The 16,042-nt window shown below is 32.6% G+C and overlaps 2 protein-coding genes across 11 annotated transcripts in view; one reads left to right on the top strand and one right to left on the bottom strand.

Moving 5' to 3' along the window:
• LOC110999700 (syntaxin-binding protein 5) overlaps positions 1–16,042 on the top strand; it is a 118,441-nt gene that overhangs the window by 75,852 nt on the left and 26,547 nt on the right. For all 10 annotated transcript variants that reach the window (XR_002600393.2, XM_045629504.1, XM_022268891.2 and 7 more), the window contains exons 2-3: positions 5,097–5,194; positions 14,012–14,194. Coding sequence is in view for 9 of the 10 variants with exons in the window: in XM_045629504.1 (XP_045485460.1) it covers positions 5,097–5,194; positions 14,012–14,194 (281 nt within the window). In the remaining variant the exon portion in view is untranslated. The remainder of the gene's footprint in view (positions 1–5,096; positions 5,195–14,011; positions 14,195–16,042) is intronic.
• Positions 1,077–4,602, bottom strand: LOC110999701 (basic juvenile hormone-suppressible protein 1). The gene is made up of 5 exons (XM_022268898.2): positions 4,445–4,602; positions 3,919–4,052; positions 2,708–3,541; positions 2,435–2,595; positions 1,077–2,191 (listed from the first exon to the last, which is right to left on the bottom strand). The coding sequence occupies exons 1-5, from the start codon at positions 4,542–4,544 to the stop codon at positions 1,165–1,167; spliced, it is 2,256 nt and encodes a 751-aa protein (XP_022124590.2). The 5' UTR covers positions 4,545–4,602; the 3' UTR covers positions 1,077–1,164.

Genomic DNA, 16,042 nt, shown 5'->3' on the forward strand with positions numbered 1-16,042 from the left:
GAATATTTTCTTGTCTCACATTACCCCTATTCCTGATTTATAGTTCAATAAAATCGCTATAAAATCACTGTTTAGAACAATCGAGAACTCAGAAAGACTCATTAATTAACAAACAATTTGAGTAGATATTAGAATCGAGTTAATTAGAATCATTTTTTTATAAAAATACATAAAACTAGTCTTTTAGTTTTTTTCGGTAATTTCGTTATTTTTAACACGCGAATTTATTTATAAATCTTTTTTAAAGAATAGAACTAGTACAATTTCTTATCTTTCTAAGCTTTACAGCCACAGTCCTTTTCAAATAGAGTTTCCTTTATATACATTGGGGATATTGTTATCTCGAAGTCGGGATTAACCTGTCAACCGCAACATGATCAATTCTCCGACTCAGAGCTACTTTGTCTCAGATAATACTCTAGCTGACGAATCGTTTTATGACAGATTCAACATTTAACTGCCTACATATTTAGCGGAAATAATTGTGTCAGAACATTTGTTGTTTTGTGTAGCACCCTTTCCACTAAAATATAAAAAAAATAATGCTGTAACTCTTGTATTTTACAAACAATTGAAACGTTTAGCTGTATGTAAAATCAATGTCGATTACCCACAGAGAAAAGCATCTGCTAATTAAACCTTTTGACCTGAAGATTGTAACAATAAACTTCTGAACTCTGTTCTAGAAACACTATAAAAAGCAAAGAGACTAGGCGAGTGCAAAATAACTTAGCAGCCAGCAGAGCTTGTAATTAAAAATTCCGAAGCAATACACTAGCGGTACTCTAAAAATGGCTCTACATTATTTTACATTCCAATAGCATCCGCCCGATGCGGATGACTCGCCTGATTGGCCCGTGTCGAAATTTAGATCATTTCACATTCAGATGTATGCAGAATTTGGAATTGATTTGCAATTGTGCAAATCGTTGCAAAGATTTATTTTTTATCAACCGTCAAAGGACATATAGACATACGAGTGCATGCTGAATTATTTATTTGTAGTCTCCTCAAGTTATTTCATAATAGATTTAATTAAAAATAAATAATTTAATGGGATATGAAGAAAAGAGAGTAGATAAAATAAATGTCATTTAATTTTTATATATTGCCATTTAATTTTGAAACATAGTTATTTATTAATAAATAAACAAATTAGAAGCCTTACATTCTCATCATCTTGTCAGCGCTCATCATCATGACGTCCTTGTAAGTCCATTTCATGAGCATGTCTTTGTCGTAAAAGGTGAGGTCGTCGCGTTTCATGATCATGTCGGACATGTCAATATCTTTTACAGAGTTGGATGTAGTCATGTCCTTGTAGAAGATCTTAATGTCTGTGAACTTCATGTTGGAGGTGAAGAATTCGGTCATATCGATTTTTCTGTCGAAGGGGAATCCGAGCGGCATTGTGTCAAAGCATACGGTCCATCGGCAAGCGTGACGGTCCTTCATGACATTGACATCCACGGTTGGTAATAACATACCAGTGCGTACTGGAGTTACAATAACGAACATCTGCATTTCAACACCGCCAACAGTACCGCGAGGTAAGAGAAGTCTGTGTGGGAATCCGATGCGTGTCTTGTACCAGTAGCTGTCGACAATCTTCTCGTACGCTCCTGTGGTGTCGGCTGAGTTGTCGAAGTAGCGGCGGGTCCATTCCCTGTCTCCGATAACTCCGTGCATTTCTATTGAGTTGCGGACGATAGTGTTCTTACCGGTCTGAAGTTTGTACAGGAAGCTGTCAATTTCGAGCATGTCGTGACGTTTGTCGTTGAAGTTAAGGAGACGACCCATACAGTCGTATTTGGGTCCTAAGAACACCCTCACGACAGAGTCAACTGCTTTCTCGGATTCGACATCGATTGTTACCTTGAATGAATGGTGATTAAGACGGCGCATGCGAGCGACAAATGTCATGTCGGATTTCTTCTTCTGGATTTCGGCCTCATCAAGGTAAAGAGCGTTGGTTATATCGAGATCATACTCATCCATAAAGGTGACTAGTTTGTCTGTGGTGACGCGGTCTACTCTGACGCCAGGGAAATCTAGTTCGTTTCTTGTGTACCTAGGCAAGTACAATTTGAACAGATCAGCGTGCTCTGTAATTCGCTTCATTACTCTCCAGAAAAGTGGGTCTCGCAGGCAGGTGGTGTACATGTCCAAAGCAGTGGGAATGTATGTGTACCTGAATCAAAAATATTATTCATATTAACTTTATAATATACGATGACAATTATTTACATTAAATTTATTTATTTATATTTATTATATATTTATTATATTTATTTATATAGACAACATTTTATTACTATCGATATAAAATTATTTATGAGAAGTATTTTTAATCTTTAAAGACCGTGGCCATTTTTAATTATATTAACTCAATAATACAATGTTTAAAGTAAAAGTTAAATTTTCATAAACATACTTATCAAAGTTGTAGGTTCCGTAAGACAGAAGCCTTCTGAAGAGGTGCACAACATGAATGACCTTGGCGTCATCATCAACAACACCCAAACCGCCCAGTAACATTCTTGCGAGGTTCTCAAAGTCTTCGGCCTTTTTCAACTGGATAACTGTACCATCGCGCTGCAAATTTAAAAATTAAGATTTGAACAAAATATTTAATTTAATTTTACCTAAATGTAAAAGTAAATATGTGCAAAAAATCTTAATTTACATTTTATAAATTCCTACGTACTTTTTCGATCTTGCCTGTTGTGATTCCATCACGGATCATCCTCTCAATGTCGTCCACGTACATTCTCTCCTTCAAGTTGTGCTTGTTAACGAGCTTGACGTTGTTGGGACGAACTGGCATCTCATCACCAGTATGCAGACGGATCTTCGGCCAGTAGCCTACGTTGTGTTCATCGTCAAATTTAATCATGTCAATGTTGCACATCTTGTTGGTCAAACGCTCAAGCCTGTAACGGGCCAGCAACTGCTTGTAAGCGTACATGCTGATCTCTCCACGACGCTCTTTTTGTAGGTTGTATGTATCCTTTACCATCCAGTAGGGGTAGCTCATATGCAAGTAGTACATGTAAGTGTTTAAGTCGATGTCCTCAGTAAAGTACGACAAACGATCATCCTTGGTGAGGGTTGTTCTTACTCCTTTACGCCAGTCAATCACTAATAAATTCTTGTCAGTGACTTTGATGCCGTAGTAGTTAAAGATAGCTGGGTCAGTTGCAGCCTTGGACATTTTCAGCATTGAAGCTTTGTTAATGATATGGCTGTCTACGAAGAAGTAGGGGTAGATTTCATATGGGGCAGGGAGAACGACGCCGCGGCAGTCGTGGCGGTGGAAGACTGCGCATGTCAGGGCGTAGACGAACATACCACCGTTGATGCGTTCTCTAAGGAAGCAAGCTGTTCTGATGAATGTGTCGAAGTCCTTAGCGAAATACAGCATACGGAAGGTGACGATGGCCTGGTCCATGTGAAGCATGTTGGTGTGCACGAAGATCTCGCCACGCGGGAGCATACCCATTTTGAATACTTCAATGAAGCGTTTGACGACATCGTCTTTCTATAAAGGAAAATAAGATTTTGTTAACTTTAATTGTCAAGCCTATATCTACAAACGCGACTTATTATTCTTTGTTATTAAGACAACATTTTCTCGTGAGGTACGTAGTGACGAAAGATGGTTTGAGTGTATATATAAGTGAAACTATAATCACGCAGATAAGCAAAATATATAAAAAATACAATGAACACAAACCGATTTTATAAGAATGTATTTCAACTTTATTTAAACCAGGGGACAAAAGTAATTAATTTACAAATAATATTTACTTAAGTACACTTAGAGACTTGGTTATCAATTATTGACAACCAAATACCTGAAAATATGTATATATATATATATATAACTAAGGTAAAGTATAACATAAAGGTACTGACCAAGAATTTGTCGAAGTTATCTTCAAGTACAAAGTCCCGGGCTACTTCACGGATGTCATCGTAGACTGTAGGTTGCAGAATGTGGTTCAAGAGCTTCCAGCAGTAGATTTCTTTAGTTTTGATATCGACGTTTACTGAAAATAAAAAGAAAACAATATTGTTAGACTTGTTGAAATTATACTTCTTTTGACGCGTTTGGTAAAAATGATAAATGTAAAATTTTACGATGCGCGCGCACACAAAACCGACACTCTGAAGTTAGCTACATTATATTTAGTCAACATTTTACTTTTTTCTATTGTTAGTGTGGTTTTTTCTACAAACGATTCTACGATAGATAAATTTTTTTGAAAAAGATCTAGTTAGGCCAAAGAAGTATAACTTCGTGTACATAAGTAACACAAACGTTTTTTATTATCCACGCCACATTACACATTTAAAATTACACTTCTCTGTATTAAAATATTATCTTTCATTTTTTTATAAAAACGCAGCAGTATAAAAATAAATTGGATAAATTACGTACCTAAGGTATCTTTGCCGATAACGAAGTCGTTGTAGTTGGTATCTTTAAGTGCCGATGATGCCGCCGCAGCGATCAGAGTCGCCAACACCAAGAACCTCATGCTGCTGCCTGTTCCTGCCGACTATGCCACAACGCTCCACTACAAGCCATTTATACAATTTTTTGTTTTTTATTTATAATTGTTGTATTCACTCTCTCTTGATAACCTCTGACCGTTTGATATTGTTGGCAGGTGATACTAACGTAATAAAAATGTGCACCCAAGGTGATACTAGCGGTTGCATATATTTTCTACGTAAGAGTTATCAGTTCTTCGACAGTATTCTTGAATTCTATGAGTTCGAGAGTGTGATGTTTATTTATTTATTCCAATACTTTTTTCTATCTTAACAGTTACTACTAATTCGATAGAACTCCAAAATAATTCCCACACCAATTATCCTACATAATAACATTTGATGTTACTTGTTTACATGTGGTTACAACAAGGTTTAAAGTTATTTAAATATTCAATTACCGTGTCTTACTAAGGGCTTCATTGTATATTTATGCTAAAATATTTAGAGTGCATATATTGATTGATGATGAATTGATGAAGGTAAATATGTTTTTTAATTAATTTCCATGAATTGAAGCATTTCGTTGTCCACAGACCTTTCGTCATGGATTCCCCTTCTCTCCAACGGCGCTGGCCTGGGACCCTATACAAAGGCTGCTTGCTATTGGCGACAAGAACGGAAACCTTCGGATGTATCCTTTACTATTTTTAATTTTGATTTAATGACGAGGTCAATAATTTCATACTTGGTTTTTATGCAACGATATTTGTTAACAGATACCAAATAATATATATACTATTAATATAGATTCTTATTTTTATATAAATAAAAATGAATCTATGATTCCTTTAGTCATCAAATCGGGAACCGATGGAACTTTATCGTTGATTCTTTTTGTTTTGTTTAGAAGGTTGATAGGATAGATAAATTGAAGGATGTTGAGCAGAACATTAAAAAGTTTAGAAAACTTAACGACAATATTAATTTTATGTGACAGAGTTGTCAGCGATTTACAGAAAAAAAATGAAAACGAATTCATGATAGGTTTATAAATAATATATAATAATAATAATAAAAGCCTTTATTGCTGTATTTACATATTAGATATAAAATTATTTATAGGTCAATGTCTATACAATTTTTAGTATGTATTTTGTGATATATTAATATGACGTAAAACCTCTCTTACATTTATTAGAAATATCGGAATAACAAATTTAATTGACGGAAAAAAAACCATTTATATTAGCTACATTAACATTGTGCTCAAATTACTTTGCTAACTTTATTACCGATTTCTGTTGATTGATTGCTTACAAAGTTGTCAAAGTTTATTTGAAGTCGTAAACACAAATTCAAACATTCATTTTGTATAGCGAAAGCTCTTCAATGTTTTGTTTATCAACCCTTATCACAAATAGATAAAAGTTATCATATTCAATACGTTTGAAATCATTCGATATACTACACTAAGCTGTACCTACATGTCTAGCCTACGCCCACGGGAATAATTAGTTTTTGAACTCCTTAATAATAAATCTCACTCCAAAATACAAGGGGTATGAGGTCTGAAAGTTAGCTTCAATTTTACTTCTATTGGATCAATTCTTTGCAGAGGGATATCACCTCTATCATCGAGATCAGTTCTCGGATGGAATTGTTATGCTCAAACGTATTTCAAAAAAGAAAACGTTAATTCAATACCTCTTTCAATAAAGTCGGTTAAGAATGCCTATGCGTTTAAAGGGCGTGAGCATTATTTGATATTATCGTCATTTGTTTGACCTTAATAATTAGTAATTACATAAATTGCATTGTTTTATTTGAAAAATTAAAAACAATGTTCAGTACATTCGGGTGCAAAATAACGATGGCAGGAATTATATACCAGCCTTCAAAACTTACTTTAAAATATTAAATAATAATGCGTTTTATATGTTATTTGAGTGTCCAAACCAAAAAAAAAACATTTTTCATAGAACACACTGTTAAAGCGAATATTGGTTATATATTATTAAAAAAAGATAAATTATCAGTGTAATACCAGGGAAAATTAATTTCATCTGAAATTCCCAATATAACCGCGTTCAACAAATTCAAAAAGGCATTAAAGGTACATGTCAGAGTGAACATAGTGGATTAAAACTGTGACGGGTAATGGCGACGTGTATCTCGCTCGTATATATTAAGTTTCTCATGTAAATAAAATACGTTTTTGTAATAAGAAATAAAGTTATTTAAACATTAAACATTGCAAACGTTATTATTTCAGAATCAACATTTACTATATTAACGTATATTCAAGATTTTCATTATGTTCGCGGTTCCGGCACTCTGCTACCCTCTGGAATCTCCTCCCCTATGTACCACAAAGATAATCAAATAACGGGCTATAATATCCAATCCAATAATTGATACCAATAAATGTTAATGGTTAAAAAAAGCCAAAAGATTTTTCGTTAAAAATTACGAATTGATAATGTTACGTTTATTAAATTTATTAAATCGTATTTGATTTTTATTTGAAAATTATAATGGATTTGAATATTATTTTTATAGATCACATTTTTTCATAACTGTACCGCTCTTTATATCGCAATATACTTAATTTGTATAAATAATAATTATGTCATATTTATATTATGATGATTTGATAATAATGTTTATAAAATTATAATTTACAATTTTCTCTAAACAAAGACCATTTTGAAGTTTTTTAATTTTCATATATTCCCCATGCACTGGAACATACTGATTGAACTTTCTTTGTTTTACATTATTTTCTACACATTTTCTCTAAATGAGCGGTGTGTTTAAAAATATGCCCTGATAGTCTTATCCTTGTACATACTATAAGCTTTAGTTAATTATATCTTATCCCATTTTCTTTTATGCAAAAAGATAAGGACAAAATATTGATAAACTTTAAACCAATAATCTATAACAATGTAATAGAACTATCTGGTTAAAAAATATGTACAAATATATAGATAACGTAATGTCCACCCCGTGACCTCGAATTCGATTATTACATTGTTGTTAATGTTATCAGTTTCATGTAAGTAATATCGCAGTTGTCCTCGGCAACAGCTGTTCAGAACGTTCGCGAGTACATACATGGGCGATGAACTCTCTCACTCTGATAATCTCGACCATTTCTTTATTTTAATCCATGGTATATTATTGATATTATGGGAATGTACTGAGTGTTAAGGTTAGCGTGCATTCTCGCAATAAGTATACAATTTGAAGTGTATCTAAAATATGGATCGTTTATATTAAATTAAGCAAATAAAAAGATGTCCAAAGTAATCGTAACATTTTGATATTTCGTTGATTAATCAAAAATGATTAATTAAAATATGTTACTAGTCTGTTACATAGATAGACGTAAAGTTTCTAATTGACTATCTTATGTATAAAAACTACATTCGTTACTTAAATAATTCTCGTTTATTACATAAACGATATTAGAGGAACGAAATATTTAAATAATACGTTTATGAGTAAATTCATCAAAACATGTTTGTTAAATATCTGTACTGCTAATGGTATAATTAATTTTACAAAGTTAAATTGATGGGTCGGTGAAATCTGAGTGACGGGCGGAGGGACTCGGCATATCCATTTCTTTGAGTGAGCAATAAGTACATTTCATTAATTCGCTCTATCTACATATATATTATATTAATATTCATTTGTATACTTTTTTATTCAAACACTGAGTGGCCATGGGTCCACTTAAGATTCTTATACTATAATATTTGTTCTATATATTTTTTTAATACGAACGTCTTTATTTTAGACTTCCCGTACGAATCCATTACATTTTTGACACACAGGAGTCAACTGAATTATTCATTTCACAACTCATCTTTTTTGGCAAGTCATTGAGTATCTCCGCCATAAAGTTGTGGAATATGCTTCCCGATTGAGTACGATCGGCTACGTCGTCTTTTAACGGTCTTCTAACACACCTCTTAAACATATCATGTAATTCTTTTTTTATTTATTTATTTTAGAACTTAGGTCAGTAATTGTATCTCTAGTGTAGTAATTGTTACTTGTAATTTTATTTTTGTTTTTGTTGTTTATGCACTTGACCCTTAATATATCCTTATTTTTTTTACTAGGGAGGCCTGAAAGAGATCGCTTGATAGCGAGTAGCCCGCCCATGTATGCCTATTAATGTATGTTACCTACCTGCTTCTATCTGTAATGAAACTATGTTTCATTAAATAAATGAATAAAACCTTTTTTACGTATGTATTTGCAACTACCAACTGCTACAGTATCTCGTAGCACTTACGTTACGAGTATCTATTGAAAATCTATCCATTGATCTCTTGACCTCTTATAAAAGTATTTAAGTGTTCTATATAAAATGCGTTTGAATTTTTCGTTGTGTCACTAGTTTTTTTGAATCAGATATAAATTACGTAATATTAATCATTGACTAGAAACATACGGTCACAAACTATAAGTTTCTGCGTAGTTATAAAAATAATTAGAATCAGATACTCGTACATGCTTAATCACATTACTTCCCAACGACGCAATTATAATTACTCGGCCATTACCCATCCCACAACTCGCAACGTCCCAACTTTTTAATATTTGAAATAGTATAATAAAAATATAACTTAATTACTGTTGCCTGATCGACATCATTCGCGTGGAAAAAGGAAATCTAAATGATCAAAGCGTACAGATGTTCTAGAAAACTTTGGTACGATGTAAAAGTTTTATTTATATAAAATATACAAATAAATCTTCATTTAATACGACTCTTTTTATTGATAAAAACCTTTCAACGTTTATTGTCTTGAAAAATGTAATCATTCGGAGGATTGGAAGTGTTTTTATTACTATTTAGAGATTTCGTTCCCATATTTTATAAATATAATTTATTTGTGTTTAACAAGTACTAATTACATAAATTTTCAATTAATTTATTAGAATAACTTCACGATGTTGAAATTATCCAATAAGTAAAAAATTAATCAAACTGTTATTGAAATTAATATTTTAAAAAGTGAGATGAAATAACGTAGGCCGTTATTAATTACCGAGAAATAAAATTAATCCAGTCATCTTAAATGATTCATTCTCTCGCCATTTCACTAATTGAATGAGAATTGTCACTCAAGAATGAAACGATATTATAAAATATAAGTCAGTTTTAAGATTTATTTTACGAATACGAATATTAAAAAATAAGATTCCTTTTAATTTATGCGAGTAGTGAGAACTTCTGAGAAGAGATTTACGTATAAAATGTTTATAGAAGTTTTTTATCTGTGTGAGAGAGGCAGATACAACAATTTTTAATTTTACTTGAAAATTATAACTAAGCCTTATAATTTATTAGTAGGCGGGATGTCAATTATAATTATTTTTTTAACTGAAGTTGGTTGTAAGTAACTTGATTTTATAAAAAGACAGACTTATTCCAAATGGCTTTAATACCTTTGATTTATATATAAAATATTCAAAATTTATTTTCAGCCTTTTCACATAGATTCCGGTACATCTAAGCCTGCGCCGGAAGTAGCTATCTCCGCTCCACTTTCCGCGTACTAAATCAGCGCTCACTACTCCTCTGGCAACGCGCCACTAACTATGCATCTTGTAAAAATATTGCCGTTCATTGATAGCGGTGTATCAAGTGTCAAAACTGTCTTAAAACCGCTTGAGATATATTTATGTGGTTTAAATGCAATTCTCCAGTATAAAAATGTATTTCTTGAGAATTTTGTATGTTTTGAGAAATACTCTATCTCTTGTCTCTGCCTCTGCAGAACTACTGTTGTAGGACCCAAGGTTCTGCTCACTCAGGCTTTCTTAGTATAAGGGTGTTTATTCCCGATGTGCCAAGGTTCGTACATTTTGCCCATTTACAAACGTGATAATTTACTCTGTATTTACGTGCCCTTGTTGTACACTTCAATCACATATAAGCAGGACGATTTCCTAAATGGTCTGAGTTACACCCCGAGAGCATAGCCAGACGTAGGCACTCTCTTTCACTGTTTTATTGTATAGCAATTATCATGATATTATTTTGCTCATATTCTATTGTTATACGTAAGTGGTGAATATAAAGTAAGATAAAAATCTTCTATTATTTCAAGCACCCGATGACCCAGGATCCGTACAGTAATTATGTACTCGTTATTAAATAAACAAAAAAATTTCCTACATTCGTTGAATGAAGAACGCAGGACGGCATAATGTACTATGAGTGAGCCAACTGACTCTTAGGCACGTATCAGACCGGTGTCAATGTTCGCCGCCAGCTTAGGTTGTCTTGACATGACTTTTTAATTAAGCAGTCGTATAATAAGATTGTTTTTTCTTGGATTTCCGAAGCTTGGGTTAGATTTTTAGTTGAATACAATAATAATAATGAAGCCTCATTTATTCCTTGAAACAGGCATCTTCGTTTACGACACATAAATTATGTAGGGTGCAACATTTTTGCACACACTTAACATAGTGTACAAAAATTAATTATTTATTTATTTCACTACATGTGTATATTTATTTTGAAGGACCTATTGCAGAGGATTCTTTTGCCTCCGTCTCTTTCTATCTTCAGCATTTTCTCCCCCACCAACTTTTTCCAGCTCCAGTAGGCTGATCTTCGGACCATTCTATTTATTTTAGTATATCACAATATCCGTTACAGTCAGCAACATTATCAGTACATTACAAAGAGATACTGCGAAATAAATGTGCGCCGCAGTAACATTGAAAGCTTTTACGAGCCGACATTTGACGCCATCTCCGTGCTTTAAATTATTTTAATGATCGGAATATGAATTATTAATCTCTCGTCTTTATATCTTCTCGGTTATATGTGTGATATAAGTCATTATTATTACTTTTAGCGTTTTCGATGAGATATTTAGAATAAGTTAAAGGAATTAAATATTATTACATTATCTAGTCAATATATTCTTGAAGCCTTGTTGTATGTACAAAAAATATAAACCATTTCAAAATAATGGTGAAGTTCACCAGAATAATATTCACAGAAATAATGTAAGCGTATCTACGACCAACCAGGCTTCAGACGATAAACCACTCCTTATATGGATAAAATGAATTCCAATCTCTCGTCAAACGTAAATTTATCAGTAAAGCTTTTTTAAAAACTTGTCGAATATTTTAATGATTCTAATTCTTGGGTTTGATTTGCTCCAGTTCAAACAATTTGTATGACTCAAAACTTAGTGATTAAAAAGAGTGGCGGAAAGTTTCTTGCTAGTTCTCGCCCGCTCTACGCCCTTGACCTGCGAACTGATAGTAGTAATTGTAAATTTATAATTAATTTAACTTCTTTTCTGACGTTCATAAGTGTACTTGTTTACCTATATGAATAAAGTTATATTGACTTTGACTAAGATACGGGACACCTGATAGTAGATATTGAAAATAATATAATATATTTAGCACAGACATTCAAAAATTAATCTCGTATGACTTTTATGCTTCTTGTGTCTATTCAAACAAAAGAATGTCGGAATAATGACAGGTTACCAATGAAATACCTGGTTCTCGCAGACGCTAGGCTTACGACTATAATACTCAATCTAAGTACTATTAGATTCATGTTACGAAGGCGGCCCAAGTAATTTTGTAGTTTCGTGATCGATATGAAATGTTGAGAATAATGTTATTAATTATCTATTCTCAAATGAAAACTAGTTGAAACCACTTCACTAATGAGTTTTCAGTTGGAAACACTTAATTGTATTTCAGAATTATAATTTTCTAGTCCAATATTTTCACGTATTCCATTATTATATGCAATTAACATATTGTGCATAAGTTTACGAAACTTTCGGGTAACGTTGAACGTGTATTCATAACGTTGGTTATTATGTGTATTGCGAGACCATGTGTATACGTGCGAGTTAATATGAGTTCCGAATAATTTAGCAATAACGTCAGAGTATTTAGCCTTTTAGATCAACTTTGTTTTAACGCTTTATGAACTCTTTTTTTAATAATACTTTATTTAGTTTAATTTTAGTCTCTTAGTGCGGTGACACCATAATCAGTCACACAATAATATTGTACTTGTGTATAGTAGTTATAAACTTTTTCCTTGTTTGTAATGTATTTATGTTCGCTAGTCTTGACCAGTGTACTTATCGCTCGTAATAAATAATATATATTTAAACACCGATTTTTTTATTAAAGTAAGACAAAGGCAGGAGCTTATTTTAACTTCATCAGTCTTACATTGTTCTTACATTAGTAAACATAATTTATATTAGAACATAATAATTATGCAATGAGCTTATAAGCGAGTAATTCAAATGATGCATACAGAAAAATAGGTGCAATGATAATAACGAGGTGCTTAAAGCAAAGTACTTTAAGTTTTGTAAATTATATTTGGCAAAATGTAAGAAAGAATTTTATAAAACATTTTATATTAAATATGATTGTATACTATAATTATTTTCATATACAAAACCATAACATTGACGATAGTCGTCGCAACTTAAAATGCGTAGAAGGGCTGTGGCCAGCATATACATACTTGTATTAATAAGTTCCCTTGAGTTTATAATTCAGTGCTTTACTTATCCAATATCATCTCTTCATTTAATTATTATATAAACATACGCAATAATTAACAATATCTTGGCCAAATACCTACAAAGTGTGATATATCTGAAATCCTTTATTAATTAATTATTATAACTGGAGAAATATTTTTTTACGTCTCATGCTTATAGGTATAACAGGAAAAGGTATAATGTAGAACAATAGTTCCGAATGTTTGGTGTTGACAGTATGGAACAAAGCGTTTGATCGTGAACAAACAGCAACGTAGTACGTATAAACTGTATTGCAAATTGCACCTCATTGTTTGAACTTATTCGATGCTATTTCATATATAGAAGGGAGCAACTTTGCTTTATGTGAAGTTGAAGTGGATAATTTTATAGAAAACCGTCATTTTCCGGACAGGTCAGTCGAAACTTGTGTTTACTACCCGCTGGCCTGTAATTGGCCATATTCTCGTTACGTTCTTTATGTAAGCAACATTACAGACATGACTGTTTCGAAATCAATTTTTTCGTAGGTAGGTTTTGGTAGTCGCTGGCTAGCTCGAGTCATGTTTTAAGTGATAGGCACCATGACGTCATGGTGAGCCTACTAGAATTAAATCGTGTTTTAACTCCAGTAACGAAATATAAAAGTTTTTTATCAAACATTGAGGTAATTTGTGATTTGAGGTCTTTTGTTTTGTGATCCTATATTAATATGCTTCTGTGTAGATTTATTGATTGGAAATATTGGTATGTTAACTATCGATAATATATTTTATCGAGGTCACAAATTGGTTGTTTCTATCCTGTTTTTTGTTATGTATGGCCTTGTTGGTGCGGTTATTAATAAATAAATGTAAAATTATAGCGGTGGTAAATAATGTAAAATAAGGTAAATAATGTAATGTATGATATTATTCCTGATGAGCACACAGTCTGGGTGGGCCCGGGGTGGACGCGCACGTTCGTCACGACTCCGGGGACGTAGTTCTTCACGCCAAATTCCTAGTCAACGACGGCGGTCTTGTCACTGCCACCGCCGACGACCAGCTACATCTATGGACCTTTCGGCAAAAATCTCCACAGCGCGTACAATCGCTTAAATTTCAAAGAGAACGGTAAGTGTTTAATTTATAAAACAATATTATTTTATAACATAACTTACTAAAATATTTAAAAATATATACGACATTTTGACGTTAGTTTTATTACGTAATTTACTCGTCAGATATCGATTAAGAGATAATTTATGTCAAATAAATAATTACTTAAGCTATAAGTGAATTCATTTTAACCAACATAAATGTTGTAGATTATAATAATCTCCAATGCTAAATGAGAAGAATTTATCACAGAAATGCCGCAACGCGTCAATTGTCATATCTGAATTATAGGCTTAAAGAGACTATGGGGGTAGTATGTGGAAAAGATGAAACGAGGGGACCCCGCTATGCCGCCCTTCGCGCGATTAATTATACGTCGGAAACCGCGTCGCTTTACCACAATCCTCTGTTTTATACCCGACGTAGGCTTAGGCTAAAAAGGATCCTCACAAATCCTCGGTAACTGTAGCTTATAAACCATGTACCTCTTTAATACAGTAATTTTAATAAAAGATCTAATAACAATGTCTGCTTAAACGGTATTGATGTTGTTTCATTTAAATAAGGTTATTAAGGTTTATCTTAATCATTTTTTATATTTCACAGCGCATGTCTCAATAAATAACGTATACTGCATTGGCAATCTGGAACTTTGTGCTCAAACTTACCACTCACTTATCAAAGTGAATAGAATATTGTCGCAGTAGCATAAACTCCTTAGCTTTGCATTTCAAATTGTACGCCGGGGAATATGACGTATCGGTTTATTGTAAACGCGTTGAATTTTCGTGTCATAATCTTTATTGCAGTTTGAGTTGCGTTTTTTTAATTCTAAACGAAGTGCAAATGTGTTTGAAGCGGAAAGAATATTATCAAATGTATTTTCTGTATGTATATGAGTTAAATCTTTTAACTATATTAAACCTTTTAGAATAATGTTTTTCTGAGGATAACATAAAAGTTTACGTAAAATAATTAATATGTCCAACGTTAGCGAAAAGTACAAACAAGCACTTGAGAAAGTTGTTAAACTAAACTTTTAAATGGAATGTTAAAGTTTTATTAAGACGGCCATCTTGAAGAGAGTGATTAAGAAAATTATGATATAAACTTGGTAACTTGTATTCGGTAATACACCATACTTTGTATATTGTCACTCATCATGCCGAAAGACAAAAGACAACATAATTGGAAACGTATCAATAGAACATTTTATAATTGACTAGAATGGATTTAAATGTTTTAAAATTAATTAAAACCTATGTTAATCAACGATAATGTAGCATTTTAATGGTGAAATATTGAAATTGATTACAGACACAAAAATACAAATCTGTTCCCTTTTTACAATATTAGTAAACGGATACTGAGATATCAGATTCTTCGACTCTTAAACTGTTTTTCCTTTTTTAATCTTCATACTTCGTATAACTATCTAAATGAGCTTGGTCATCTTCTTTGAGATTGCCGTAGAAACGCAAACTTTACCAGTAAACGTGGGTGTAGTCTAATTGCAGTCGTTAATCGTTATAGCTCGTTTTAGTTCTCGTAGTGACCGCATCTTAGCGCTTTCTTCGTAACATTGAACAAGCTGTAATTTACGAGTAACATTTACTATTAGTAATATGAAAGCCTATATTAATGTTCATATCTTTGCATTAAAGACCGATCCAAAAATATAATCTTACGTTATGAGGGAAATAGAAAAAACTAGTACAAATGCAAAAGTTTGCCTGGGACGATTACTAAATAATTTATTGAAGTGAAACTTCTTTAGAATCGTTGTGATTTCAAACCGGATGCAACGAAAAAGCGACAGTAAAAAGAGACAGAAACATTAATTCATATGATTTAACGTGGGAG

The sequence above is a fragment of the Pieris rapae genome, chromosome 9 (assembly GCF_905147795.1).
Source record: "Pieris rapae chromosome 9, ilPieRapa1.1, whole genome shotgun sequence".
In the NCBI taxonomy this organism is placed as follows: Eukaryota; Metazoa; Arthropoda; class Insecta; order Lepidoptera; family Pieridae; genus Pieris; species Pieris rapae.